General features: G+C 45.1%; 1 protein-coding gene across 1 annotated transcript; it reads right to left on the bottom strand.

Annotated features, from left to right (window-relative positions):
• Positions 1 to 805: 805 nt before the first annotated feature.
• Positions 806 to 2,112, bottom strand: LOC127209836 (NEDD4-binding protein 1-like). The gene is given in 2 exon segments (XM_051169474.1): positions 806 to 1,086; positions 1,089 to 2,112. Coding segments are annotated over 2 exon segments (1,305 nt in total).
• Between the last annotated feature and the right edge of the window lie 13,118 nt (positions 2,113 to 15,230).

Below are 15,230 nucleotides of genomic sequence, written 5' to 3' on the forward strand. Positions count from 1 at the left end.
GTGATTTTGGAGACTCAAGCTAGGACTGTGCACTAGGCAGTTCAATAGCTGTGTTCCACCCAGGGGTGTGGAGGACACACAGATGTACTGCAGCTGCTTAGGAACCCTGGAGCTCTCCGTGTGGCTTCTCTGGGTGACCTGAGATCAGCTCTGCTTGTGATCCTGAGTGTAGGGTGTGCTGGATGCTAAGACAGCTACTTCTGTCCGCTAGGGAATGCCCAGAGCCGCCCAAAAGCTCGACATGGGGCTCTGACTCTGCCTCTTGCTCTGGGGTCCCGGGGCCTTGGTGCTTTTGCCTGGTGGCAAGAGGCCAGACACAAGCGAGCTCCGCTAAATTTGGATCCCTCTCACATTTAGGTCACCGCTGTTGACGGTTTCTGGTTCTCTGATCAGTGCTTGGCTTGTTGAATAGCCACTGCTGTCCTGCCAATCCACCGAGGGCGGGGGGGGGGGGGGTGGGGGGGGGGGGGGGGGTGTTAGGTGCCGCCATCTTGGATCTAAGATGTGGCCTCTTTGTTTGTTGGACTTGGTTTGTCCCAACCACTTGTTTACAATAAACACAAAGACTCTGGATTCAAGGCGTGTGCTAAGACCTTTTTATTTCAATTACATGTTTCTCCAGTTCACAGTCTGGGGGTTCCATTGGGATCAAGTATCCTGCAACAGCCCCCTTGGTGTTTCGGCTAAGAAGCGTCCCTTGCTTTCCTATTGCAACAAAAGCAATGATCAATCCCATAAAGCTAAGAGGCCGAAGGTCCTGATGAAGAAGTCTTGATGTGACGCTCCTTCATCCCTGCAGTGCCAGTCATCGGTCCCGGTCCCACAGTCCCCCCGCAAATAAGCGTTTTCCAATGGTCCGGTCTGGTGAGCCGTCTGTCCTGTTCCAGCCACTTGGTATCTTCCTCGGGGCCGCCATCACGAGTGGACTGTCAGCCAGCCTTGGGACCAGCACCAGGGCAGAGAGGGTGCTGGGGTCTTTCCTGTAGGCATGTGCAGCCAGAACGCGGTCAGTCTTCAGGGTGTGCTCTGAGTCGGAGAAGATGCTCGCCAGCAGGCCCCTGAGCTCAAGGGTCTCTGCAGAAGGCTCCGGGCTGTCATGGGACGCTCCTGCTGCATCGGGGCCAGGCTATCCAGGCCTGGGGAGTCCAGCTGCCTAGGAAGCCAAGGCCTTGAAGAGGCGTCCTGGATCCGGCGTGGAGCCCGGTGGCTGGTGCTTTCTACCTGGCTGCCGGGGCTCCGAAGGCCAGGCGCAGAGGGGCCCACTCCTGGCCGGCCATTGAGAAGCGGCGGCCTGTCTCCGAGAAGGGCCTTCTTTCGAAGAAAGTCTTCTAGCCGAGGGCCGTTTCTTCCCAGAGGGTCATCGGGAATCAGAAACATGTCCCCGACGAACGTGTACTGAAGCAGTCTCTTGGCAATGATTTCTCTCCAGGATTCTGACTCAGTCACAAACTCTCTCAGGTGATCATTTGTCACGATGATACCCCCGGTCTTGTCCGCTAAGTGGAGTAGGAACCTGTCCTCGTGAGAAGCCATTCTTTCTCCCAAGACCTCCCGGGAAGGAGTTAAACATAAGATCCCAAGCTCCTGGAGCTGGCTTAAGAGGTGCTGTTCTGTGACACGAGGGTCCCGTTTGGTCCTCCACTGCGGGACAAACACAGTGATGTTTCTGCTGCCAAGCCTCCAGAAATGTTCCACTGCGAGGGCTAGTCCACGGCAACTAAAGAACTGTTTCAGACCATGGCTCATGGCGACGTTGCTCCCGTCGATCACAATATGCTTCAGATCCGCCCTCCCTGGGTCATTGGTCAATGCCAGCCTGTAGGGGACCCTAAGGGCCTCTTGAAATCTTTGCACCCCGGTGACTGAGGAATCGGGACAACCAGACCATCTGCCCAAGCCTGCATCACCGCTCACTGAGGGAAACAGCTGAGGCTGGGCCGAGCTACAAGAGCCTGAACTTTCTTCACAGGCGGCCTTCCTGGGAGTCGGAAGCAGGGGTCCTGCTGGCTGCTGACAACCATTGGCCTGCACTTCCTCCCCGGTTACTGGGAGAGCCAGTGAGGGCGCTGCCCTTTCCTCGGTTCCCTTAAGAGCTGGCGCCTCAGCTTCCATGGGCTGAGCCACTTGACCCTCCAGCTCACTGGCTTCCCTGGCTTCCCCAAAGCCTGCTTTCTTCTCTTCTCTCACTTCCTCAGCCTTCTGTCTCTCCTCCAGCCTTTGTAATCTCTTGGCGAATTGCTCTTGTTGGCGGACCACCTTTTCTTGTCGTGCAATCAGTCCTTCGAGGGTTTTCAAGGCTTTCTCCTGCTGGACGGTCATTTTGTCAAGCTCCTTTGAGAAATAACACATAATAAAGGTGGCTATCCAGAGGACGGTGAGATACACGCTGGTGATCACGTGTGCAACAAGTGCTGCCATGGCTTTTTCAAGTTAGGCTTCTGTGCCCCCTCGAGGCAAAGCGTGGCTCTCCAGCGATCTGAAAGAGAGTTTCCCTCCTGCTGTCTTTTCTTCAAGCAGGAAACGTCTGTCTGTAGAATTCAACTCACCTCCCGTTTCTGGAGTGTACCTGATGCTTCCTCTGGAGAGGATCCCAGGCCAATGTCTCCTCTGAGGCTCTCTGTCACCTGTCTGCTGTCCTCTGCTCCCCGCAACTCGGCCGAGCTCTCCTCTTCACCAGGCTCTTTGGCTCTGGGCTCCAACCACTTCTGGCTCCTTTTGATCCTCTGGCTATAAGCGCCTCTGCTGATCTGCACCGAGCTGCCCTCACCAGATGCACACACCTTGCCGGAAGTCACCAAGGGGCTCAACTCCACTGCACTGCTGCCACTCCACTGAGCTGCTCTGGCTTTATGGGATCCCCTTGAGGGCGGTTCTCTTGCCTGGTGGGCGTGCCCCGCCTTGGACGTCACCATTTTTGCATGGAGCCCTTGGTTTGGGTTTTGTGGGTGGGGTTCAGTTGAGGTGTGCTTAGGATGAAGGCTTTGGCACTTTTGGAGGAGCGGGAGGAGGACGGGGGGGGGGGGGGGGAGGCAATGCGCAGGAAGCCCTTTTGCTGCTGCAGTTACCAAGCCCTTGTGTTTATCCCCCTGCCTCTGTCTCCCCAAGGACTGGGATTAAAATGGGATTAAGGTGTGCTGGGAGGCTTTGACCTCTAGAGAGATCTCTATGTCTCCTCCCACAGTCTCCGTTCTAGGTGCAAAAGCATAGGAACTTACTGAGCTGACACAACCGGGTCTGTCCAGCTCTTTCAAGCTGCAGACTCCGAGAAGCAGAGGCATGGGCCTTTGATAGGTTTTAGACAAAGAAATGAGTTTAACGGTTTGTGATTGGTTGGCATTGGGGCAGAAAGCCTGCAGGCAGGGAGTACAAGCAAGCCTGATGTTTCCTGGTAGGGTAACAGGTGAAGGGCAAGTTGACCAATGGAAAACTTTGGTTGCAGCAGGACAGGGGGTCTTTAGAAACTTTTTAGTTGGGGAGGTGTAGTGGAAACTTTTAAACACAGCTCGTTGTCCTTGAGTCCAGCTGGTCCCTTAGCACAAACTGAGACCTTGAGTCAAGTTGGACTCTTCAAGGTTATTTCTGTCCCTGCCACACACACAGAGTGATCTGCAATCTGTCTGCCCTTTGTTCAGGCTAGACCCTCTAGAAATTTCCATGCTTTGGCCTTAATGGGGATCCTTCAGGGAGGACTGGGTAGGCCGACTTTTCCCAGACTTTGGCCTTAATGGGATCTTTGGTTCCTTCAGTCCACTCTCAAACATGGCTGCTTCCCTCAACCATTGCAAGTAATCTACATTGTTAAGATTAGGCTATGCCCTAAGGGCCTGTCTGCATCTCACACAGGTGGGACTCAGGTGGCTTCCCCACCCTCCTTCTGCCTTCCAGCAGGACCTGGAAAACCTTAGCAGGAGACCCTCTGTCCACAGCAATAATGTTGCAGGATTATCCTCCTCCTGCATTACTTCCCCTTGTTGTCTTCAACAAACCAACCAGCCAACAAATCAAACAGCAATCATCCCAACCGGTCCACTTTACCAAGGAAGACTCAGGAGCCAGATGCTGGAGTGCAAGCCTGCTAGCTCAGAGAGGGAGAGCAAGCAGCCAGCTGACACTACTACTCAGCTGATGAGGCAGGAGGGGAAATCCCCTTCCTCCTGAGCTCAGGACTCAGGACAACACAAGCACTTTCTCACTCTCCGTGCTGTCTCAAAGACCCTTCAATCCATTGTGGCGCCTTCCTGTATTTTCTTCTGCCTACAGGGTGCTTGCCCAGTCTTGTTGGCTGGTACTTCTCTTATAAAATTACCCCAACACAGAGGTCATGTGAGGGCGTACTTCAGACGGGCAGCAAGTTAGCTTGTCTTCTTTGTTCTAGTTTCTTCTGGTCCCAGGACAGAGTTTATGTTTCCATGCTGCAGAGAGGGAAAAGCCAATATAAAGAAAGGAACACAAGGTGGGGCGCTATTTTTTTTACAAGTATGAGAACTTGAGTTCCATCCCTAGAATCCAGGTGGAAAGACAAAATGTCAGGTGTGGTAGAGCATGCTTTCAATCCCAGCTCTAGGGCAGTTGAAGCAGTCAGTTCCCTGGCGCTCATTGGCCAGCCAGTCCAGCTTATTTTACAAGTTCCGGATGAGTTAGTGATACCGTCTCCAAAACAAAACATCAAGGGCGGCGGTGCCTGAGAAACAATGATTGAGGTTGTCTCCTGGCCTCCACATCACATGTATAGGCATGTACATGCCTCAATAATACATGTGTAGGCAAATATTCATGCACACACACACACACAGAGATACTAACACAGAATATGAAGAGATAAAGTAAAACACAGATACTGTAAGATTGTAGGAAAAATACTAATTATGTTCATTTTGGTTCATCTGAGACCTCTTGGAGACTTTGCCTGACAAAATGATCAAGGGGGTCAGTCATTTTAGCCTGGAAGTGCCTATGAGAGATAAAATATTAGGTAAACAGCCCGATGTAAGTTTGCAATCCACATAAACTAAAACACAAACCTATCCATTGTTGGGTGGTTGACTGACTGCTAAGTCTGATGGCCTGACTTGACGTTTACCACCCCAACTCCGAAGGGTTCAAGCACTGCAGGCAGGCTTGGTGGGGAGTAGGGAGTTAGATCTGCTCCAAAGTTTCCATGAAGAAATAAGAAGGGAGTTGTCACCCTCCAGGCATCATACTCTTTTCTACAGCTGCTAGGTCTGCTACTGCCAGTGCCCATCTTGTCCCACCGTCTCACTGTTGGAAGCACTACCTCTTCACCCCGCTTATGTTTGTGAATGGGCTACAGACATTCTTCAAGGGAGAAGAGTGCTTTCCAGACTTGTGCTGTGGGGACTGCAATAACTTGGAGCACCCATAATAGAGGCTGGTTCTACAAGAGTTCCCAGCAGCTAAAGATTGACTCTGAGAATCATCACCACTCTGCCTGCCTTCTTGTTGTGCTCGCTCTTCAGACCATTCAGAGAGAGCTCCTGCCAACATATCCCAGCAGGGACCACAGGTCAACAGAGAAATGTTAACTTTGATTACTTTAAAATAGATCAAGATTCCCCCCTCTTTGTTTTCAGAAGTTCATTGGTTCTGGAATCAATGTGTACATTTTCCCCAGGGTCAGAATTTTCACATCAAGAGGGTTTGAGGAGATGCAGGCATTTCCAAGGCACAGCAAAGTCAACACTAGTGAATTAGAAGCATGTTTGATTTTTAATTACATGTCTCTTTCAATGGCTCTTCTGCATTGCTTGCCATATGGATAAGATACTAGAAATCAAACTGGCAGCCTTCTTGCCAATAAACAAATGGCTACCTGGCTGAAGATACCATTATTTGCATTTAATTCAACAGTGTTTAGTGACCAGCCCTTTCTATGCACTGATAACTATCTTGAAGATACAGGTGATTGGCTCAAAAATGTGAAGACTGCCTTATGAAGGTTATCCTATAACTAATGCCTTAAAATTTCTAACAAACTATAGTTTTTGAGCTTTTAAAGAAAATCAGTTAAATTTTCTCAAACTTTTACTTAGGTAGCAAAGTGAAGAAATGGGTTTTAGACCCAGTTCATGAAAGTATGAGTTCTGCTTTCACATATTAAATGTGTATGTTTAAGAAATTATTTCACCTGTGCCTTAAACTCAGGGAGAGAGGGGGAGAAAGAGAGGGAGGGAGGCAGGAAAAGAGGGAGGGAGGGAGAGAGAGAGAGAGAGAGAGAGAGAGAGAGAGAGAGAGAGAGAGAGAGAGAGAAATGCCACTTGGAGGGGGACAGTTGTAAAGCTTAAATGAGGCCACATGGTGTAAAGGGCATTTGTCTGATAACGTGCTAAATCCTGCTGTCTCCCAGCAAAATGTGAAAATCTTAAAAAGGCTATGATGCAGCATATTTGTGATTTCAGCACTCAAAAGACTAAGACAGGAGGGTTGGGAGTCAGAGGGGAGCCAGGCCTACACAGTAAGACCACCAACACAAATAAAAGCAACAACACAAATCCACAGAGGGCCAGACATTTTTCTGTAGAAACTAATTTTGACCTAAGCTTTTCAAAGCATGTAAGCCAGCTTTACCTAAACTGTAAGAAAGAACGATAGGGAGACAGGATAAGAAATAAAGACGTTTTTACTACGTTAATTCTTCTGATCCACAAACAAGAGACATCCTTCCATCTTCTGATGTCATTTTCAATCTCTTTCTTCAGAGATTTAAAGTTTTTTTCAAACAAGTCCTTCACTTGCTTGGTTAGAGTTACTTCTAGATATTTTATATTGCTTGTGGCTATCATAAAGGGTGTAGCTTTCTTAATTTCTTCCTCTGCATGTTTGCCATTTGTATATAGGAAGGCTACTGACTTTTTTGAGTTAATTTTGTATCCAGCCAATTTGCTGAAGGTGTTTATCAGCTGTAGGAGTTCTCTGGTGGAATTTTGGGGGTCACTTATGTACACTAACAAATCATCAGCAAATAGGGATATTTTGACTTCCTCCTTTCCTAATTGGATCCCCTTGATCACCTTTTGTTGTCTTATTGCTCTGGCTAGAACTTCAAGAACTATATTGATGAGATATGGAGAGAGTGGGCAGCCTTGTCTGGTCCCTGACTTTAGAGGAATTTCCTTGAGTATCTCTCCATTTAATTTGATGTTGGCTATTGTCTTGCTGTATATAGCCTTTATTATGTTTAGGTATGTGCCTTGTATTCCCGATCTCTCCAAAACTTTAAACATGAAAAGCTGTTGGATTTTGTCAAATGTTTTTTCTGCATCTAAGGAGATGATCATGTGGTTTTTTTTCTTTCAGTTTGTTTATATGGTGGATTACATTGATGGATTTCCAAACATTAAACCAACCCTGCGTGCCGGGAATGAAGCCTACCTGGTCATGGTGAATGAAAGTCTTCACTTACCAGGAAAATGGAATAGTGGTAAGGACATCCTAAGGTGAAAGAAATATAGGAGATAGGAAAATAGATGGATCCAGAGGGTCCTAGAAACCTACAAGAAGAACACTATGATGGGCAGATCTGGGCCCAGGGGTTCTGCTCGATCTATGGCACCAACCAAGGACAATATGTGCAGTCATCATCAAACCTCTACCCAGACCTAGCCAAGGGACAGGACATTCTCCATAGTTAAGTGGAGACTGGGGACTGACTTTCACACGAACTCGGGTGCCCCATATTTGGCCATGTCCCCTTGATGGGGAGGCCTGATGGCACTCAGAGGAAGGATAACAGACTACCAAGAAGAAACTTGATACCATAGCGTCATATTCAAGGGGAGGAGGTCCCTCTCAGTCACAATCATAGGGAAGGGGAATGGGGTGAAAGCAGGAGGGAGGGAGGAATGGGAGGATGCACGGGATGGGATAGCAATTGAGATGTAATATGAATGATTTTATTTTTCAATTTAAAAAAAAAGGAGAAAAAAAGAAAGAAAGAAATACAGAGGGACTGGAGAAGTGGCTCAACGGTTACGAGCTCTGCCTGCTCCTCCAAAGGATTCAGGTTCAAATCTTACCATCCATGTGGCAGTGCACAGTCATCTGTAATTCCAGTTCCAGGGAATCTGACACCCTTACACAGACATACATGGAGGCAGACACCAAGGGAAATAAAAATAACAATTAAAAACTTTTCTTAAAGAAAAAGAAATAGGAACAGAGACAACAGAGCATATTTCTTATAAAGATGTATTGAATTATAGCCCAATTAAGAAAACAGACAGTGAGATAGACCTAGGACATGGCACTCACCTTTCTAGATTACTTTCAAATTGAATACAATCTCATTTGAAATAGAGTGCAAAGCCGAGAGAATAAAGGGATGGGGTTCTTAATGGGAAGAAAGAAAGATAAATATAAATATTTACTTAAGTAGTGGACATGTGGCTTTGGGTAAAGTTTTTTAAAAATCCTTGGGCCCCAGTTCCCAGACTCTAGAAGAACCTAATCAAATATAAACATGACATCTTTAAAGTCTGGTTTACACTTCCCTCTGACCTTGACTAAATTCTTACAGTGACTGCTGATGCTACAAACGTTAGATTAAAAATTCCATTTTCTATTGTGAACATCTGGGAGCCACTCACAGCTAGAAGAAGGAACCCGAGTTAATTTTGGGAATTACTTTTAAGGTACCATAATTAAAGTAAAAATAGAATTTTATAATAGAACAAGATTTCTCTCATTAAGATTAAAAGAGATAGAGCTTGAAGGTGATTCAGTCAGAAAAGTGCATGCTGTGCAAAGGTGAGAAGCTGAATTTGGCTCCCCAGCAAGACATAAAATCCAGGAATGGTAGTGCATGTCTGTGACCCTGGGGCTTGCTGAGGAAACAAACAGATCCCTGGATTTCTCTGACCTAATTTTGCTAAACCAATAAGCTCCAGGCTCAAGGTTCAAGGCTGATACAAAACCATGACTCAAAAAATAAGGTGGAGATGTTGGCCTACTTTTAAACAACTATTTTTATTTTGGGTTCTTTATATCTCTTTCTCCCCACTCAACTCCAAGCCTTCTAACACCCCAATACCAGGTAGGAGAGAAAGAAGGTTAGTGGGGTGAGCAGGCTTAGTTTTCCTTATCTACTTGCTGCTGTTCAGGGTCCTCGGGTTCCTTGGGGGTAAGTTCAATCTTTATTTCAGAACATCTTCAACTTCTCACCAAAGTGCATCAACAGCAACCAGGAGCAGCAGAGGATAAGCCTTTCTTGGAACCCCCAGTCTCTCTCTCTTTTTTTTTAATGTTTTATTAATTTATTCATATTATATCTCAATTGTTAGCCCATCCCTTGTATCCTCCCATTCCTCCCTCCCTCCCACTTCCCCCCTACTCCCCTCCCCTATGACTGTGACTGAGGGGGATCTCCTCCCCCTGTATATGCTCATAGGGTATCAAGTCTCTTCTTGGTGACCTGTTATCCTTCCTCTGAGTGCCACCAGGCCTCCCCATTCAGGAGACGTGGTCAAAAATGGGGCACCCGAGTTTGTATGAAAGTCAGGCCTCACTCTCCGCTCAACGGTGGAGAATGTTCTGTCCATCGGCTAGGTCTGGGTAGGGGTTCGAAGTTTACTGCCTATATTGTCCTTGGCTGCTGCCATAGTTTGAGCAGGACCCCAGGACCCAGATCTGCCTGTCATAATGTTCTTCTTGTAGGTTTCCAGGACCCTCTGGATCCTTCTATTTCCCCATTCTCCCATGCTTCTCTCACCTAAAGTCCCAATAGGATGTCCTCCCCTCTCACCCACTTTCCTGGTAAGTGAAGACATTCATGGTCATAGCAACCTTATTCATAATAGCCAGAACATGGAAACAGCCTAAGTGTCCCTCAGTAGAAGAATGGACAAAGAAACTGTGCTACATCTACACTATGGAATAGTATTCATCTATAAAAAACAAGGAATTCCCGAAATTTGTGGACAAATGGATTGAACTAGAAATTATCATAATGAATGAATTTACCCAGAAGCAAAAAGACACTAGCCCAAGGGGCAGGCCCCAGTCTCTCTTTAAGTCTAACTTTTATTCTCACTGACAAAGACCGTGCCCCCACCAGAGGTAGTTCACAGCTGACAAACATAATGTGCCCTCTCAGGGAGGAAGCAACTATCAGCTATGGACAAACTAGAGCAGCACCCATATCCCACACCCCGGATTAAAAGCAAAACATGTTTACAGATAAACCAAAACTTCCACAACATGGCAAGTGAATGATACTCCAGATACACACACATATGCAATGAGCACTGCACATGAATGTGCACACACACACACACACACACATACACTACATGAATACACATGCAGACAAACACAAAAATTAAAGGTATAGAGTAAGAAAAATTGTCATCTCAAAAATATGAGAAGAAGAATATATGGACAGCGCTTAAAGATCTTCCAGCCAGAGACGATATCATTTTGTTATGAGTTGTTCTTTTTGTTTAGGGTTTTTTGTTTGGTTGGTTGGTTGGTTGGTTTTGTTTTGTTAGCCTTGCCTATCCTGGGCTCGCTTTGTAGACCAGGCTGGGCTTGAACTCACAGCAATTCGCCTGCCTCTGCCTCCTGAGTGCTGGGATTAAAGGCGTGCGCCACCACACCCAGCTTGTTTATCTTTTTTTTTTTTTTTTTAAGAAAAGATTTTGTTATGTATTCCAGGCTGATCTCAAACTTGTAACCCTCCTGGCTCTCTGCCCAGCTCATCACAGATGCCAGTTAGCAGCACAGAACTTTTCTTGTACTGTCTAGGAAAGCAGTAGCAAGGGGCCAGATGCATGCATGCCTTTTTGACGATCTAAGAAATTGTCCAGTTGCTCACCATTAAGTATGATGTTGGCTATAGGGTCTTTGTTTAAAATGTCAAGGTTGAGAACTGAAAAGATGGTTCCACAATTAAGAGATCCCGCTGCTCTTCTGAAGGGCTAGCATATTGCTCTCAAAACCCACATCAGGTGACTCGTTACTACGGATAAAAAATTCCAGCTCTAGGGAATCCATTGTCCTTTCCCAGCTTCCTGGAGACCCACATGTATGTGGCAGACATTTACACAGACACATACAGTTAAAAACAAATAACAAAAGTATTTTTTTTTTTTTTAATGTTAAGGCCACAGAGCTGGCTAAGATTGCTTAGCGTGCTGCTCTTGCAGAAGACCTGGGTACAGTTCCCAGCACCCTGGAATGCCTGGTATGCAGAATGCCTGTAACTTGGACACCTTCTTCTGGCTTCTGTGGGCACCTACACACATGTGATGCACAGAAACTCACTAGGACAAACACCTATGCACAGATTTTTTTTTAAATCTTTAAAAAATGTTGAGGTTATGAAAAATAAACAGAGAGCCAAAAAAGCATCCTAGGGTGGCTAAGAACACATGATGACAAACTATTATGCACGGTTATAGATGGATTCTTCATTGGGAAAGAAAATGATAGCTGAACAGTGGTGGCGGCGCACACCTTTAATCCCAGCACTCCAGAGGCAGAGGCAGGCGGATCAATGTGTTCAAGGCCAGTCTAGTGTACAGATCAAGTTCCAGGACATCCAGATCTACACAGAGAAACCATGTCTAGGAAAGGAAAAGCATAGAATAGAAAAGAAAAAGACAGGCAGAAAGAAAGGGAAAGAAAAGATGACTTAAACAGTATTGGGGCAGTGGGACACTGACTATGGGGCATACTATGAGATTTAGTATTATCACATGGAAGGTAAAGGGAGTCCCATGTGATGAGGGTAAACTGTAACTTACTCTCACATCGTCTCACGTGAGTTAACAGTTCAGTTTGGGAATGAAGCAATCCCGAAAATGGCTCATGTGTTGAAGGCCTGGCCCCCAACTGGACCCACTTTTATAGAAGGCTCTGAGAACTTTAGGAGCTGGACCCTGACTAGAAGAAGCAGGTCACTAGGGGCGAGCACACTTGGGGGGCTATATCTTGTCCCAGGCTCTTCTCTTCATTCATTCATTTTTCTCCCTCCCTCCCTTCCCCCCCCCTCTCTCCCCCCTCACTCTCTTCTTGTCTGCTGGGATAGTAACAGAGCCCTCTGCTATATGTCACATCATGATGGACTAAAATTTTGAAGGCCATGACCTAAAATAAATCTTACCTGTTTTAGGTTTCTTGTGTCATGTGCTTTATAATAGCAATGGAAAAAAAAAATACTAACACAATAATAAATACATAGATTTTAATGGATGTTCTTATGAAGCAGATGTGTCAAAATGTTAACAAGTGGTGAGTCCAGATAAAACCACATGGAAATTAGCAGTATTGTGGAGACTTTCTTGGAGTTTTTGTTTGTTTGTTTGTTTGTTTGTTTTTTACTTTAGCGGTTTTTAAAAACAACTTTCAAAATAGAAAATTCAAAATAAAGTAGCTGGTGAATCAGGCTGTGAAGAAACAGCTTGAAAAGATCCCACAGACTACAGAGGGAAAAAAACAAAAGTAGGGGGGTGAGAAAGAAGAAAGACAAACCCCCCACATTTCGACAGCTGTTTTCCTGAATGAAGAAACATCTTTGTGATGAACATGTCTGAACATTTATATCTGCCCTAGAACATAGGGTTACTGAGTGCAGGAGAGCTCTGGGTGCACCCTTACCCAGCAATTATTAATACCAAAGACAATGAAGTCATAACTGAATATTTAAAAAGAGGTAAACAAAGAATTAATTTTGAATAGCAGTTCTGACCATAATTAAAAACAAAAGACAATGGTAACTATTTTTAAAGGAGAAACAATCTCAATAAAAATAATTTAAATAGCTGGGTGAGGTGGCACACATCTTTAATCCCAGCACTCTAAAGAGGGAAAGGCAGAGGCAGGAGGATCTCTCTGAGTTCCAGGACAGCCTGGTCTACAGAGTGAGTCCCAGGACAGCCAGGGATACACAGAGAAACTCTGTCTCGAAAAACCAGGCAAATAAATACATGATGACGTTGATGATGATGTACATAAAATATAGAATTAAAATTCCAGATGATATTAACAAATGTAATGGAAATTAGGTTGATTTCTTTAAGTAAAGGACTAGAAAATTAACACACACACATAACTGCAGAAGTCACACTTTCTGACCACAGCCAGTTTAATCTGAAAGATAAAGAACAGAAGAAAAATATCGCTCTAAATCATTTGGAAATCAAAGTCTTTTCCAGACTGCACAGATGGTCCAGTGGGTAGGGAGGCTTGCTTCAGAAGTTTGAATCTCCAATACTTACATAAAAAGCCAGGTGTGGTCCTTGCAACTGTGATCTCAGCAGGAAGGGGACAGAGACAGGAGGATTACTGACCTTGCTGCCGGCTAGCCTAGCTCCAAGCTCAGCAGTGGTCCTCGTCTCAAGGAAAGAAGGCAGAAAATGACGGAGGAGGTCACCCCATGTCCTGCTTTGGCCTCAACATGCACACACAGGCACAACACACACACACATACATACACACATACACACATATAACATGCACACAAGTATTTCCCAAAATAATTTTGGAGATGAACCGATAAAAGTGAGAGCTAATTATACTTAAAATAACAGTAATGAAGATGACATTCATAAAAGACCACATGGTGAAAAATAATGTGTCACCTCAGAAAAAATAGTGTCTTTAAAATCTTTAAGAAATGAAATGAGGAAAAAAAATGAAATGAAATGAGGGCTGGAGAGAGGGCTCAGAGGTTGAGGGCACTGATTGCTCCTCCAGAGGTCCTGAGTTCAATTCCCGGCAACCACATGGTGGCTCACAACCATCTGTAATGTGATCTGATGCCCCCTTCTGGCCTACAGGTGTATAGGCAGCCAGAGAGAAAGAATGAAATGAAAAATAAAACGAACATATGTAGCCTATCAATTCAAGGAAGCACTTAAAGAACAGTCGTCCGGGGAAACAAACAGGATAGAGGATAAGCATTAGCAGGCAAGTGCAGCTTGCTACCTCTGCTTCAGTAGTTAAAAAAAAAAGAAAAAAAAGTGGGAATCAGCAGCAATGGTGGGTTTGGTTGGGTAAAGCATTCCAGTACTCACTGAATAGCTCTCTCACAATTCTCTTGTGGCACTTGGCCTGCGTCCTTTATACTCACAGCAGTTTCTCCTTTCCACAGGAGATCATGTTCCAAGCGCCTGAGTGAAGGCCTAATCTCAAGTATGCTTCTTCCTATATGGTAAAGTTTAATTCATAAATCCGAGACTGTGGGAACAAGCAGTCGCTAGGTATAAAGAGCTGTAGTGTATTGAGATATTACTGTAAGGACGGCGATGTTTGCACTAACCCCTCAAACTGAGACAGTGGAGCAACGACTACATGATGGACTGAGGGGAGTGACGGGGCCACTGCAGCGCGACGTAAGGCTGCGGTCAATCATGTGTCGGGTGACCCCTGACGTCGGGTGACAACGTCAGGTAAGCTGCAGATGTGTGAGGAAATACTAGAAAAGGAGGTGATTCTGGTTATCAGTCAGGATGGGTTGGAAGCAAGATGAAATTTTAATTGTGCTAATGAGAAGAACGGGCAGTGTAAAGCTTTCAGACTGCTCATTCTGGATTTTTTTGTTGTTGTTCTTTTTGTCATTAATGTTTCTAGGCCAAGGTTAACTATGAGGAACTGGAACTGAAGAAGCAAATCTTTGGATAAAGTGATTATAGGTGTAAAAAAAAAATAACATCTAGTTTTCTCTGACAAAGATACATGTTGACTGTAGAATATTTAGAATCACAAAAAAAAAAATAGAAAGGAGAAAATAACTATCACCTAAAAATTTTACAGCAGGGGGCTGGAGAGATGGCTCACCAGTTTAGAGCATTTGCTGCTCTTGTTGAGGACCCAAGTTCAGTTCCCAGCACTCATGTTAGGCAGCTCACAACCCCCTGTAGCTCCATCTTCAGGGAGCTACAGACACCCCGTTCTGATCTCTCTGAGTACTTGCACTCACAAGGCATACCCACAGGCACACACACAAAATAAAATACATCTTTTAATATTTTACAACACACTGATGAAAACTACTTCCTACCATTCTGATTTCCATGGAAACCACACCTTAGCCATGTTTATTACAAATTTCAAAAAAAAAAAAAAATAGGTTTACCTATTTTAAAGCCATGCATATGTAAAAATTCATATGTATTTTTTCTGACTTCCTCTCAATATTATTTTGTGAAATCCATGTATGTTTTTGCATCCAACTACATTCTGTTAAAGTAATTTTTACTTGCCAGATGCAATTG

Source organism: Acomys russatus, chromosome 27 (assembly GCF_903995435.1).
Source record: "Acomys russatus chromosome 27, mAcoRus1.1, whole genome shotgun sequence".
NCBI lineage: Eukaryota > Metazoa > Chordata > Mammalia > Rodentia > Muridae > Acomys > Acomys russatus.